Consider the following 15,508-nt stretch of genomic DNA (forward strand, 5'->3'; position numbering starts at 1 on the left):
ACGGTTCGGGGGTTCTTGAATCTCCAGCGTGGATTTTTATAGGGTTTTTGTTGACCAAATAAGTTATCTTGCTTTTTTCTGCTATTAGTAAGCTGGCCTCTCTTTGCTGAACCTGGTTCATTTCTGTGTTTGTCTTTTCCTCTTACCTCACCGTTATTATTTGTGGGGGGCTTGTATCTTGCTTTGGGGTCCCTTTCTCTGGAGGCAAGAGAGGTCTTTGTTTTCTTCTCCTAGGGGTAGTTAGATTCTCCGGCTGGCGCGAGTCATCTAGCGATCACCGTAGGCATGATCCCCGGCTACTTCTAGTGTTGGCGTTAGGAGTAGATATTTGGTCGACCCAGTTGCCACTGCCCTATGAGCTGGATTTTTGTATCTCGCAGACTTACACGTATCTCTGAGACCCTGTCCACTGGGGTCATAACAGTTAGGCAGGAAGTTAGAACAGAAAGCTGACTGGGTTGGAACCAGGCAACACCTTGTGGCATAGGGTGTTGTAGGGGAAGATTCAGAGGGGTCCCTGTCAGGGGTGGGATCCTGACAGAGGCCTAGCAACCAGAGAGAACGTTACGGGACCGCGCCTGCACGATATAGCGGCGGTACCCCAAGAAAGGACAAGAAGCGAGGTTTATTGTGCTGAGTGAGAAACGAGATCAACGCAACAAGGAGAATACCAGTAGGAGTCGTGCTGTAAGACGAGGCAACATCCTATTGAGGCGCATCACCGGTGGCCGGAACGCCGAGGAAGTATAGAGCTCCAGGCCAAACTTCAAACCTACGGCAGGACAGTCAGTTATAGGCGGGCTGTCTCACCCGTCCCCAGGAAGACACAGGGGGGGGGGTAACAACAGGAGTGGGGCGACGCTAGAGTCCCGGAAGAGCTCCGAGCCTCCCCCGTCATACGGGTGCGTCCTAACCATAAGATCTGGGGGACGTAGAAGAACATCAGAATCGAGTTGTGAGGGAACACGAGGAACAGACACAACAGTTGTGGGGACTATCCCGTAAGCACAGCAGGGGAGGACCAAAACACACAAGCGCAGGAAGGTAGGCACAGATTTCCACCTGCAAAGGGAACTCTGGAGGTGCCATCGGACCGGCCGGACTTGCGCAGCCCGGTTAACCGTATTCTGGACTGAGGACTCAGAAGCCTTCAGTAAAGAGGTAAAGAGACTGCAACCTGGTGTCCTCGTTATTGACCGCGACCGGCACTACACCGCACCATAACATCAGTACCATACCACCATCATTCATTGTGCGCCCCTCAGCAGGGTCACGGACCAGGTCTAGCCACCGTGACAACCCCAGAGCAGAGACTCAGAGGCCCGGTACCGGGTACCCCTCGGCCCTGCGGCAGTGGGGGCGCTGCTGCACATACATTACATTACTGATCCTGAGTTATATCCTGTATTATACTCCATAGCTGCACTCACTATTCTGCTGGTGCAGTCACTGTGTACATACATTACATTACTGATCCTGAGTTACATCCTGTATTATACCCCACAGCTGCACTCACTATTCTGGTGGTGCAGCCACTGTGTACATACATTACATTACTGATCCTGAGTTACATCCTGTATTATACCCCACAGCTGCACTCACTATTCTGCTGGTGCAGTCACTGTGTACATACATTACATTACTGATCCTGAGTTACATCCTGTATTGTACCCCAGAGCTGCACTCACTAATCTGCTGGTGCAGTCATTGTGTACATTTATTACATTGCTGATCCTGCACTGATAATAAATGATGAATAATGGAGGATATACGGTAAGTGGGAATATCTTTACCTGAAGAACCCCAGGATCCCCAGCCTGTACTGGATGCTCACCACTACTACATTCTCATAGGCACTAAGTGCGGAGCCATCAAACATGCCGGCGAGCCCGAACAGCAGCCCTCCACCATGTATAAAAACCATGACCTAAGGGAAAAGAGAAGAGAATAAAAGTTATGGGAAAAGTTATTGTTCTTCTGGGGCTACCACTAACCTCCCCAGAAAACAGCACATAATGTTATATGGTGCAGTAGATATCGCTCAAACACTAAATATTACAGGAGAAATGTAACAAAGAACAAAAGTAGGAAACTAATGTAAAAGCACAGAATGAAACTCCAATATTTAACAGTAACAAAGACTGAAATAACATATAATTAAGAACAAACTTACAACATACTGACACTCCCAGCAGGGCGCACACAGATGTGAGGACACGCTCGGGGCATTAGTATAGGTAAACACTGCAGATACTTACAGGTAACTTGGATTTTTTGTCTCTGTCGGCCGGAGTGAACACATTCAGGTACAGGCAATCTTCAGAGGAACGGGGCAGCTGTAAAGAGGATTGGTAAAATACTGCTTCCCCCTTCATGGTGTCTTCGTCCTGTAAACACCTGAAATATACAGAATCAATAATAAAAGAAAAAAAAAATTCACCTGCGTTACGGAATGCTAGCTGTTCTCCTCAGTGTCAGCTGGGGGAAGCTGACCAGAGTGGATTTGTGTTGGAGCTGAAGAGAGACAGGCCAGAATCTTTCTCTGAGAAGAGTCTGCACAGACCGTGTGCACCAATCTGCAAGTATCAGTGGCTGCTATGGATGATAGCTGTTTTTGTTTGACCAAACTGGGACTAGCTCAGCCGGGTGTGAGTAGCCAGGGTCTAATTTGTTTAGTGAACCATTGCACATGGCTATGGCTAGGGATTTTGATTTTACGGTTTTGTTTTTGGTGCTATGCAACCTGTGGAAATAATCATTACATCGCTTTGACACAAGAATCCAATGCCTGTGTGAACGCTACGTCATGCCTACCTGAGAGCGTGAATCCTTAAAATTGGTGTTTAAATGTGAAGCACAGTCGTCCAAAAGAGCACAGTAAATATCCTGGGCAAAGGCAGATACAGCATTGAAAACACAGTCTGAAAGCATGGAGGAGCTTGTTAAGCAACTGGTCCAGGCTAGTATGCTGCAGTAGAAGCAGGACCAACAAGAAACCAGCAAACTCTTGATCCAAAAAGGAGAATAAATATAAAGTATGTATACTGGCGCCTAATCACCTGAAAGGGTAGAGTAGGATGCTGCGGGAGCTGCGAGTGGTTGCAACAGGCTCTGCGCCAATCCTGTTAAAAAGAACAACCAAGTAGTAAAAGATAATAGGAACCACTGCGCTTCCCAAAAAGGCAACAGGACAAAATTTGACTTACTTGATAAGAGATTAGTTATTGGATATAGGAGCCGAGGTTCCCTTAGGAGCGGAGTAGAACCTAATTATGGTATATAGCTGAAAAAATGTAGCACAGTCAGTGGGGTATTGATAGAATAGTGCAAAATGTAATAGTAGAGGGTATTATATGCACATTTACTTACTTATAAGAGGCTTTTGTATGCTGTACTGAAAAAAGTGTTCCTTATGTAGGGACCGCTAATTCGCCTTCCTTAAAGAATGTTTCAAAGGAGAAATACTGTGTAACGTATTAAGAAGTATAAACGTACACTTTTAACCAAATATTGATATTGATTAACACTACTCACTGCTTGTATGGGGGCCTGGTGGCTGCACCGGTGGTGCTAGCTAGCCGCAGTGTAGTTAAGTCAGTACTAGTATAAAGAAGGATAGAATGATATTAGAGGCAATCTATCGTAACATGCATAAGCTGTCCTGGAACCTGTGACACTAGCGATAGGCAAAGGGATAAAGTTGTCCGTTCACTCACCCGATGCTGCCAGGGTCAATGCTTCTGAGTGTGATCGCGCTGGTTAGGTCCGGCAATAAGTGATGCAGGAGGATACCAGGGTTTGTTTGCAGATGCGCGTTCTAGCGCGAGCGCAGGAGCGCGGGAGATCACCAGCGCCTCGCGAGCCCCGGCCGGAAGCAACGCGGAGGACGCGGCGGTGACTAGGGGGCGGAGCTGTAGTGACGTCACACAGAATAAGGACGGGAGCTTGGTGGAGACAAGCTGCCTACGCGTTTCGAGGGTTAACTTCCCTCTTCGTCAGGGCTGTGTCTCCACTGTAGGTATCCGTCCTTAAATAGTTGTCTGAATGCTGAATGAGCTCCCCTGGGGCCTCTTTGATTGGTAAAAGGCACCTTAATACAAGTTAATTGGCTGCATTGAGTAATCCCTGATTGTCAATTAGCCCTGGAGTTTGAACTGAAATGCCGGATAGTACATTAAGAAATGCCGTTTATTGATCACCATGCGATAGAGTGGTAAGAGGGGGACCCTGAGCTCTGTACAGTCATAAACATTAAATACTCCTATAAATACCATTGGGTATTTACATAGATGAATGGGAACCTTAATTGGTTTATACTTGGAAGATTTATTATGCTTGGAGGGAGATAGTACAAACGTTAAAAATATATTCTTTTTATTATTATTAAAAAAAGAAGAACAAACAAATGGTCTGTAAAAAGTGTATATAAATATAAATATAAAATGATATATGGTAGACATTAAAAAATATATATAATAGAAGAAGATAAAAGAAAATAAGATAAAAGAAAAACCAAACTTCACATCTAGCCACCCCCAATGTTTATTAGAGCCTAAGGGTATTAGCAAGGCTAGATAGGGTTAAAAATTGTTATTTGGTAGTCCCAGCATTAATCATATAGGTAATTAGTACAAACGCTATGAAAAATATTCTAAAATATATATACTATGATATATAGCTGGGAATAATAACAAACTCCAATCACACAATTCCCCTGTATGACTCCGTTACTCTGCGTGATGCTACATTATGCTACATTTTTTCAGCTATATACCATAATTAGGTTCTACTCCGCTCCTAAGGGAACCTCGGCTCCTATATCCAATAACTAATCTCTTATCAAGTAAGTCAAATTTTGTCCTGTTGCCTTTTTGGGAAGCGCAGTGGTTCCTATAAACTCTTGATCCAATCAACAGGAAGTTTCAGTAGCAGTTGCAACAGTAGCAGGCGACTCTTGGCAGAAATGATCCAGACTAGAGAGATGGCACCTCCCGCCTGCCAAAGTGAATCTATCCGTGTGAAGCAAACTGTACGGGAGGTCTTGCACAAAATGATTTTAGAGGACGACGTCAAGGCTTTCATGACCATCTTTAAAAGACAGGGAGAAATTGCCCCCAGAGCAGAGGGCAGAGGTTCAAGCTCCATACCTTACCGGGGAACCGTAGAATGCATCCTATGACCTTTCTCTGCAGTATGCCAAGGAGTTCAGCAAAGTAAGATCAAGTGCACACGTTGCGAATTACTCTGCGTTTTTTCCGGACTGAGTTGGTAAATCCGCAGGTAACCCGCACTGCGGATTTCCTGCATAATTACTGCGGATTTAGCACGCATTCTACCTGCAGTTTTACACGGAATCCGAACAAAGAATTGACATGCTGCGGACTAAACAATGCTACGTTTCCACGCGTTTCTTTCCGCAGCATGTACACTGTGGATTTTGTTTTTCATAGGTTTCCATGGTACTGTTAACGCATGGAAAACAGCTGCGAAACCGCAGCGGCCAATCCGCTGCGGATCCGCAGCAAAATCCGCAACGTGTGCACATGGCCTAAAGGTGGAGATTACAGTAAGTTTGGGAGTCATCCTGGCAGTTCAGGTGCACCTCTGGCACTACTAAAAGGACAAGCCTCACCAGCATCAGTTGTACGACCTGGTGCAAAATTGACTGCAGCCCAAGACCTGCTCTCCGGCACAGATGATGGACACAGAGAGGTGGTGGACCGATTCATCCACTCACTACCTGAATCCATGCAAAGCTGGTTTGCCCAAGGAGATCCCCAGAATGCAGATGACTGTGAGTCTAGTGGAAAGATTCTTGGCCATGGAGAACACCCTGAGCAGTCAAGGGAGCTTGAAATCACCTTTCTGGAATACCCAAAAGAAGGGGCCCAAGACCACGTATGGTGGAGCACCCAAAGACCGAGGAGGGGTTAGAGCCGGGTTTTCAAGGGGTAAACCTCATGCCATTGTCTGACAGGTGTCGTGCCCTGGGGCAAATATTAGCCAATTGTCCGTAGTCGGTGCTACTTCTACTTCGTTTACCCTGCCTGCAGTGCTGCTCCTCACCTCGGCTGCAGGCCTCAAGAGTGCCAGGTGAGTGTGAACAGTGTCCAAGTGACAGGACTTCTGGACTCAGGGAGTTTGATGACCCCGACAAGAGCCCCAATCCCACATGTACTAGTATCTGGGAACAGGGTAGGATAGGGTGCATCAATGGAAACACTTGGAACCATCCCATGGCCCAGGTTGACATATGCGTACCCTGCGGTTCTGTGTCTCAACAAGTGGGATTGGTCAAGGACTTGTTGCATGCTATTGTTATCAGCCGAGATAATCCTTTGTTCTGAGACTTATGGGCTCAAGCGGTAGCACCCAGTGGTCCAGAATGCCACCAGGAGTCGGCTATAGTAACAAAGGCACATGATGTAAAGGTGAATTTCTGTTCACACTATGGGCTAGAAAAGAGGATACAGAAGCCTCCTCCGAAGCCAATATCCCTGACCTGGAGGAGCCCCAGGACAACTTTGGGACTGCCCAGCTCAGGGAGTTAAAGGTACAAGATAATTTTGAAAACGTGTGCTAACTGGTGTTCCCCAGGAGTTGGGAGCAGATAATCGCTTTCCAAAATTGGCCAAGCATATTGATCTGTTGTATCCTGGGACTAAAGTGAAGGGACAGGTAAAAGAGCACCTCCTCAAGGTCCAAGAAGAAAAACCCAAGTGGTGTATAATCAGTAGGCTCGAGGGAGACAATTTAACCCTGGGGATAGGGGACTTGTACTAGTGCCCACAGGAGAGAGCAAGCTCCTTACCCTGTGGCAGGGACTTACAGGGTTCCTAAGATTCCAAGCCGCCACAGAACGTTTGGATAAAATGTAACTTATATTACATCCTTAAAAATGCTTAGTAAAATTACATAAATGAGGTAGGCAATGCAACGTTTTGGCCCGAGCAAGCCTTTACAAAGCCAGAAATACAATTAAGAAAATCACAACCATGGCACATGGACAAGGCTAGGGATTTTGTGTTTATGGTTTTATTTCATTGCTATGCAACCTACAGAAATAAACGTCACATTGTTATGACACAAGAATTCAGTGCCTGTGGGAAAGCTACCTAATACCTACATGAGAGCAGGAATCTCTACAAAATATATTATATATAGTACATATATATGTCACACAATGTGTCACTACAGCCTCATCACAAATACACAAGACTCACATGGGAGGAGGCTCGGAGGCATCTCTCACAGATTTCCAGGGCTCCGGAGGTTCGGGGTTACCAAATCTCAATGGTCCCACAGGAGGTTTCGCAAAAGGAATTCCAAAAAATGCATCTATGGTCCTAGATGTCTCCTTCACTGGCACCGTGACGCCCTGCAGGTCTCCATACTTAGTGGTTACCAATGGTCTTTCAGCTTTGACACCTAAAATCAAAGATATTATTGGAGATAATTAATAATAGTAATAATGTTTTATATTCTCATTAGTGGCTCTTCCTGATATTATATACAGCTTGTACTACTGATATATATTTACTAATCCTTACTATACAAGTAATAATAATAATAACTGCACCCCCACTACCCTGGACAAGAACTGCTATAACACCAGTTCCTGTGAATGAGAGATTAATTACGGTACTACAATATTACCCCTAGGGACAAATATCTATCTATAATACTGTCCCTATGTACTAGAATATAACTACTATAATACTGCCACTATGTACAGGAATATAACTACTATAATACTGCCCCCTATGTACAAGAATATAACTACTATAATACTGCCCCTATGTGTAAGAATATAACTACTATAATACTGTCCCTATGTACAGGAATATAACTACTATAATACTGCTCCTATGTACAAGAATATAACTACTATAATACTGCCCCCTATGTACAAGAATATCTACTATATAATTGTCTAAGGGTACTTCCGTCTTTCTGTCCTTCTGTCTGTCGCGGTTATTCGTTCGCTGATTGGTCTCGCCAGCTGCCTGTCATGGCTGCCGCGACCAATCAGCGACGCGCACAGTCTGGGAGAAAATGGCCGCTCCTTACTCCCCGCACTCACTGCCCGGCATCCGCATACACCCCTCCGCTCACCGCTCACACAGGGTTAATGCCGGCGGTAACGGACCGCGTTATGCCGTGGGTAACGCACTCCGTTACCGCTGCTATTAACCCTGTGTGACCAAGTTTTTTACTATTGACGCAGCCTATGCAGCGCCAATAGTAAAAACATCTGTTAAAAATAATAAAAAAAGAAAAAATGATTACTCACCTACGCCGCCTTTCCCGCTCCTCGCGATGCAACCGGCACGCTCCGTTGGCACGGATGGTCTGGCAGAAGGACCTGCCATGACGTCACGGTCATGTGACCGCGACGTCATCGCAGGCCCTGCGCGAGCAAGCTGGGACCGGAAGACGACAGGCGACAGAACTACAAGTATGGTGAGTATGTTAGAACTACAAGGGGCCCTCGGATCGGAAGGTGAGTATGTTTATTTTTTATTTTTTAACCTGTGACATACGTGGCTGGGCAATATACTATGTGGCTGGGCAATATACTACGCGGCTCTGTGCAATATACTACGTCACTGGGCAATATACTACGTGGCTCTGTGCTGAATACTACGTCACTGGGCAATATACTGCGTCACTGGGCAATATACTACATGGCTGGGCTATATACTACGTCACTGGGCAATATACTACGTGGCTCTGTGCTGAATACTATGTCACTGGGCAATATACTACATCACTGGGCAATATACTAGCAATATACTATGTGGCTCTGTGCTGTATACTACATCACTGGGCAATATACTACGTGGCTGGGCAGTATACTACATCGCTGGGCAATATACTACGTCACTGTTATGATCCTAATGGCAAGGATCGCAGGTCGGACTAGCTAAGTAACTGAACAGACGACTAGCTCTGGGGAAGTGGTAACTAGATTGACCGCAACCTGATCCTATCCGCAAACAACTATAGGTAGCCGTGGAACGTTACCTGAAAATCCTAGACGTCTCTTCACGGCCTGAGAAACTGACTATTCCTGGAGGGAAAGAAAGTCCTCTCTTGCCTCAGTGGAATGACCCCAAAGATATAGAATAGCCCCCCACAAATATTAACGGTGAGTTAAGGGGAAAGCACAAACGCAGAGATGAAATTAGATTTAGCAAATGAGGCCCGCTAATACTAGATAGCAGAAAATAGGAAGGGAACTGTGCGGTCAATAAAAAACCCTATTCAAAATATCCACGCAGAGATTGCTCGAGCCCCCGCACCAACTAACGGTGCGGGGGAAGCAACTCCATACCCCAGAGCTTACCAGCAACAAGAAATCACATATTAGCAAGCTGGACTAGACTCATCATACACAGAAATCATATTGCAGGCAGATGAGCAAAAAATAATCAAACAGAACTTAGCTTATCCTGAAGAGGCAGAAAACGAGATAATCAGGAGTAATCAGAATAGCACTGAATACATTGACAGCCGGCAACAAGTGGAAGTGAAGCAGAGCTAAATAGGAGCCTCCCTGGTGAATAACGAGGCAGCTGATCCAGCCAGACCCGCAGGATAATAAACCAAACCACAAGGGGGAGCCAAAAAACCAAAGTCACACAATACCATCTGTGACCACAAGAGGGAGCCTGAAAACGGAGTTCACAACAGTCATTGGGCAATATACTACGTCACTCGGCAATATACTACGTCACTGGGCAATATACTCCGTGGCTGACCAATATACTACATGGGCTGTGCTATATACTACGTGGCCATGCATATTCTAGAAAACCCAATGCGTTAGAATTGGGCCACCATCTAGTGTAATATATGTACACAGTGACTACACCAGCAGAATAGTGAGTGCAGCTCTGGAGTATAATACAGGATGTAACTCAGGATCAGTAATGTAATGTATGTACACAGTGACTGCACCAGCAGAATAGTGAGTGCAGCTCTGGAATATAATACAGTATGTAACTCAGGATCAGTAATGTACTGTATGTACACAGTGACTGCACCAGCAGAATAGTGAGTGCAGCTCTGGAGTATAATACAGGATGTACCCCAGTATAGGTGATTTTTAGGTAGATTAATTTGATGTTTTCTGTAAGGGACAGATATTGCTTTTGGACTTTATTTTCGTATCAATTTATGTTTTGTTTTTTTTCAGTACTGGAGACAACCGATTACATGGCAATTATGGGTTTCTGGACCAAGTTGCCTCCCTCCAATGGATACAGGAAAATATTGCAGATTTTGGAGGTGATCCCTCATCTGTCACTATATTCGGTGAATCTGCTGGAGGAGTCAGCGTTTCAGCACTTGTAAGTTCTGTCCAGTAACTTATCATCCCTGGAAAATAACTTCTATTTTTGCTCATTGACTTCATGAACTTTATTCTTACAAATGAATGAGAAAATGCTTATAGAGCCATTCACATTCAGTTCACAATTTTGCAGGTCAATGTTCAAAAACTGTACCAAAAAAAAAATCTGAAAAAATAACAATAATAAATATAATAATAATAATGCGAGTACTCCATGGGATAAAGACCATGGTAATCTGGATTGTCTCTTCTTCTAGGTGGCGTCTCCTTTAGCAAAAGGTCTGTTCCACCGCGCCATCTCCGAGAGCGGAACTGTAGCTATATCAGCCATGGTGGTCAGCACGTCTGAAGAGCTCATCTACTTCAAAAATGTAATTATTGTCCCCCCACTATTTACCCCAATAGAAATTACACCGGTGTCTGAGCAGTTACATATTAATAGAGGTTGGCGAGGGAAGTGCGACTGAATAAACTTTGCACTCTTTGCAAATCTGGCCTCTGCACCCAGGGCCGGACTGGGACTAAAATTCAGCCCTGGCATTTGAAGTTACACAAGCCCACTTGTCACATGGTGACTTTATAATATCTTTGTACACTTGTAGGCAGGGCCGGTTTTAGGCAAAGTGGGGCCCTACGCCTAGGCAAAGTTTAAAATGGGGCCCCAAATACTAACATATTGCACATCACACAAAAGCATTTCGGTTGTATTTACATGCACTGAGTACAGGCCGCTAAATGAGTTTGATCAACAATACTGAAGTTGTTCAACACTTGTTTCCCGGCCTCTTTCCACCAGCTGAGGAATAATGATGGAACAGAACGATCACTAATAGATCACTAACAGATCACCATACAGTATCATGTTATCAGCAGCACATCTACAGTTTACACCGGTGATGTGCTGCTGAGAACAAGGATTTTTGTTCCAGCAAAAACAATCTGAATATGCAGCATTTTACTTGTTTAGTCAAATACACCCCATAGTCCTCCATATATTATAATGTGCACCACAGTCCTCCATATAGTATAATACACTCCCCATAGTCCTCCATATATTAAAATACACTGCTCAGTCCTCCATATAGCAAAATACACTCCTCATAGTCCTCCATATAGCATAATACACTCCTCATAGTGCTCCATATAGTATAGTGATGCGCCCCAGAGTCCTGGTTGTGCAGTATTGTCGCTCTCCCACCAGGGGGAGTGATGGTACGTCTGATTGTACTAAAAGAGTTCACCTGACCAGGTATCACAATCACACACTACACTTCACACTCCAGCCACCAGGGGGAGCTAAAGGTTCTATCTATTAGGCCACTCCTCACACTCGGGTAAAACTGGTGGTTGGATAGGAAGTTAGGGAGAAAGCTGCTGGGTGAGACCCAGGAAAGACCTGTCAGGCAGACAGGGAGAGAAGGAGGAACATCGGAGCTGCAGACAGAGGTCCCTGTCAGGGGTGGGATCCTGTCAGAGACTTAGCAAGAGATAGAACGTTACGGAGCTGCGCCTGCACCTCATTGCGGCAGCATCCTAAGAAAGGACAAGAATCAGAGTATATTGTGGAGAAGTGAGAAACGAGATCACAGCACAAAGGAGATAACACCAGGAGGAGTCCTGCCTTAAAGATCAGCAACATCCTTCTGAGGCGCGTAGCCGGTGGCCGGAACACCGAGGGAGTAATAGGCTCCACGCATTACTTCAGAGACCGGCAGGACAGTCGATTCCAAGTCGGCTGCCCGACATTAATACCTATGAAGACACGGAGGCAAATTGTGGGAGAGGGGCGTCTCTAGGGTCCCTATAAAATAGCTCCAGGCCTACCCCATCATATGGGTTGTCCTATCCATATCATCTGGGGGACAGAGAGAGAGAGAACATCAGAAAACATACACGACAGTAGTGAGGACTATCCCGTGGTGCTCAGCAGGGAGGAACTACAACACACAGGCACTAGTAGGAAGGCTACTGATTTCCACCTGCAAAGGGAACTCTGGATGTGCCTTCGGACTGGCCGGATTCAGCCAGCCCTGTTAGCAGTGCTCTGGATTGTGGATGCTGAAGTCTACAGTAAAAGGTAAAGAGACTGCAACCTTTGTGTCTTCGTTATTCACTGCGACCTACACCATCATCATCTACCTTACTGGGAAGCCCTGGGGACATACTTCACCTGTGGGAAGGTATACCATCTAGCTGCCATTCCATCACCCCAGTGGACCCCTAAGCAGCGTCGGTCATCCTGACCAAATACCACAGGTGGCATCACGAACACTTGACAAACTACACCTTTAATTGGGCGCCCCTTAGCAGGGCCACGGACCGGGTCGGGCCACCGTGACATCCCTAGAACCGAGACAGAGGGACCCGGTACTGAGTACCCCACTGCCCTGCGCCTGGGGGCGATCCAATAATGCACCGCCATAGTCATCCATGTAGTACAATTCACTTCCCATAGTATAATGCACCCCATAGTTCTTCATATAGTATAATGTATTCCCCATAGTTCTTCATATAGTATAACGTATTCCCCATAGTCCTCGATACAGTATAATGCAGCCCACATATAGTATAATGCAGCCACCACCTTACAGAATATAATGCAGCCACCCCATAGAATATAATACAGCCCACCTCCCCATAATATATAATGTAGCCCCCATAGAATATAATGCAGCCCCCATAGTATATAACACAGCCTCCCCCATAGAATATAATATACCCCACAATAGTATATAACAGCCACATAGTATATAACACGGCCTCCCCCATAGAATATAATATACCCCCCATAGTATATAGCACAGCCCACATAGTAGTATATAGCACAGCCCACATAGTAGTATACAGCACAGCCCACACAGCAGTATACAGCAGAGCCCACACAGTAGTATATAGCACAGCCCACATAGTAGTATACAGCACAGCCCACAGAGTAGTACGCAGCACAGCCCACAGATTAGTTTACAGCACAGCCCACATAGTAGTATACAGCACAGCCCACATAGTAGTATATAGCAGAGCCCACATAGTAGTGTATACCACAGCCCACATAGTATACAGCACAGCCCACAGATTAGTTTACAGCACAGTCCACATAGTAGTATACAGCACAGCCCACACAGTAGTATATAGCACAGCTCACATAGTAGTATACAGCACAGCCCACATAGTAGTATATAGCAGAGCCCACATAGTAGTGTATAGCACAGCCCACATAGTAGTATACAGCACAGCCCACAGATTAGTTTACAGCACAGCCCACATAGTAGTATACAGCACAGCCCACACAGTAGTATATAGCACAGCCCACATAGTAGTATACAGCACAGCCCACATAGTAGTATATAGCAGAGCCCACATAGTAGTGTATAGCACAGCCCACATAGTAGTATACAGCACAGCCCACATAGTAGTATACGGCACAGTCCACACAGTAGTATACAGCACAGCCCACATAGTAGTATATAGCACAGCCCACATAGTATACAGCACAGCCCACATAGTAGTATATAGTAGAGCCCACATAGTAGTATACAGCACAGCCCACATAGTAGTATATAGCAGAGCCCACATAGTAGTATACAGCACAGCCCACATAGTAGTATACAGCAGAGCCCACATAGTATACAGCAGAGGACACATCTCTCCTCCCCCCTAGAATGGCCCCACAGTCCAGTAAAAAAAAAAACACACTCCTCACCTCCCCTCATGCCTGTGGTGCTCCCTGCTCCTGTCTCGGCAGCTGGCGCTGCACTGCCTGGGACCCAGTGAGTGCGCGCGCACCCACAGCGGCAGAGGCAGAGCGGGGAATCATGGGAGAGGGAGCGTCAGGCGACGCTCTCTCCTCCATCATTGCATTCAACTGTACCGGCGTCATAGATGCCGGTATAGTTGAATGCGGCAGCGGTGGCGCTGGGGGGGGAGAAGGGTGAGTCGGCAGGCAGCGGCCCACTACTGGCACCGGCCCTTCTGGCATTTGCCAGAACTGCCCGATGGCCAGTCCGGCCCTGTCTGCACCTCATTTTGCTGGTGTTTTCACCTCTCCGAAAAAACAAGAAAAAAAATAAAATGAGAAAAAAAAAACAGTCCTAAAATGTATGCGACATCTGAATATAAGTCCAATTTTCATTGCAGAAAGTATCGGAGTCATCGGGCTGTGATCTCGCCTGCATAGCTGACTGATGAAGAAATCAAAGGAAGAAATGTACACGATTATCAAAAAAATGGTAGGTTCCGTGTCACACTACAGCAGTACTGCCGCTCGGGGAACTATTTGGACAATGTTTAAGATCAAAATTCCGTGAAATGACCCATTTCTTTAAGTTTTCCATTTTTTCCTGCTTATTAATGTTTTTTCTTTTTTTTTAATCTGTCATTTTTTTTTAAGTTTTGGAACACACAAAAAAATAACATTACAAAACAACGAAAGTACAATTTTTTGATAATAGGAAAAAAATAACTATACAAGAGAAAGGTGTAGGGGGGATAGTTAAAGAAAGAAGTTGAAGGAGTTGGGAAATAGGGGTGAGGGGGAAGAATTACCAAAAAATGTCAAGGAATCCTATATAGCAGAAAAGGAGAATCCAAGTGTCACCATTGGACTGGCAAGTAAACTGGGACCAGGGGCACCTTTCTTGGCCCTAGCTCTAGGGGGCACCCTAACTCGCCCTGTTCCCTGGGATACCTCAGATGGTGAGGATGTCGGGGCCTCCGCCCTTGCCCTGACTCATAACAGCAGCCCTGCGTCTGTCCCCTTCCCCACCCGGGGAAGAGAGGCGCTACCGTGTACCGCAGTACACCAACCCGACAGACAGGGAAACAAAGACAAGGGTAAAAAAAAATTCCACTCACACAAATATACTCTCACAAATAACAAAGGTATACAGCAGGGTGTGAAGGAAGGGGGAAGAAAATAAAGCAGGTAAGGATGAGGAGTTTCCAAGCATACAAACCAAACAACCATCGCACAATAAACTCCTCCAGATCTCCAGACACCAGCTCCTCACTACTCCAGGTCTATCTAGCAAATGCTAGCTCAGACAAGGATCTGGCCAGAAGGCCTAGCTTTTATAGGAGAGAGGAGTGGCTAACCGAGCACAGCTGAATGCAGGAATTACCACATGGTCGATTAACCCCTGTCCTGTTGAAAGG

General features: G+C 45.7%; 2 protein-coding genes across 2 annotated transcripts in view; one reads left to right on the forward strand and one right to left on the reverse strand.

Moving 5' to 3' along the window:
- LOC143807348 (fatty acyl-CoA hydrolase precursor, medium chain-like) overlaps positions 1 to 15,508 on the reverse strand; it is a 53,701-nt gene that overhangs the window by 31,171 nt on the left and 7,022 nt on the right. Inside the window, exons 2-4 of the mRNA XM_077288792.1 lie at positions 7,224 to 7,428; positions 2,259 to 2,397; positions 1,794 to 1,927 (exon numbers count right to left, since the gene is read on the reverse strand). Coding sequence (XP_077144907.1) covers positions 1,794 to 1,927; positions 2,259 to 2,397; positions 7,224 to 7,428 — 478 coding nt within the window. The remainder of the gene's footprint in view (positions 1 to 1,793; positions 1,928 to 2,258; positions 2,398 to 7,223; positions 7,429 to 15,508) is intronic.
- LOC143808969 (carboxylesterase 1D-like) lies at positions 7,472 to 14,759 on the forward strand. The gene is made up of 5 exons (XM_077292147.1): positions 7,472 to 7,490; positions 7,616 to 7,641; positions 10,149 to 10,355; positions 10,615 to 10,728; positions 14,492 to 14,759. Exons 1-5 carry the CDS (start codon positions 7,472 to 7,474, stop codon positions 14,537 to 14,539), a joined length of 414 nt encoding a protein of 137 aa, XP_077148262.1. The 3' UTR covers positions 14,540 to 14,759.

The sequence above is a fragment of the Ranitomeya variabilis genome, chromosome 2 (genome assembly GCF_051348905.1).
Source record: "Ranitomeya variabilis isolate aRanVar5 chromosome 2, aRanVar5.hap1, whole genome shotgun sequence".
NCBI lineage: Eukaryota > Metazoa > Chordata > Amphibia > Anura > Dendrobatidae > Ranitomeya > Ranitomeya variabilis.

Bases quoted from the DNA above. Each gene is read 5' to 3' on its own strand.
- LOC143808969 (XM_077292147.1), top strand. The intron at 7,642-10,148 runs GTACTACAATAT...TGTAAGGGACAG, and splicing joins TGAATGAGAGATTAATTACG to ATATTGCTTTTGGACTTTAT. The intron at 10,729-14,491 runs GTAATTATTGTC...TTTTCATTGCAG, and splicing joins AGCTCATCTACTTCAAAAAT to AAAGTATCGGAGTCATCGGG.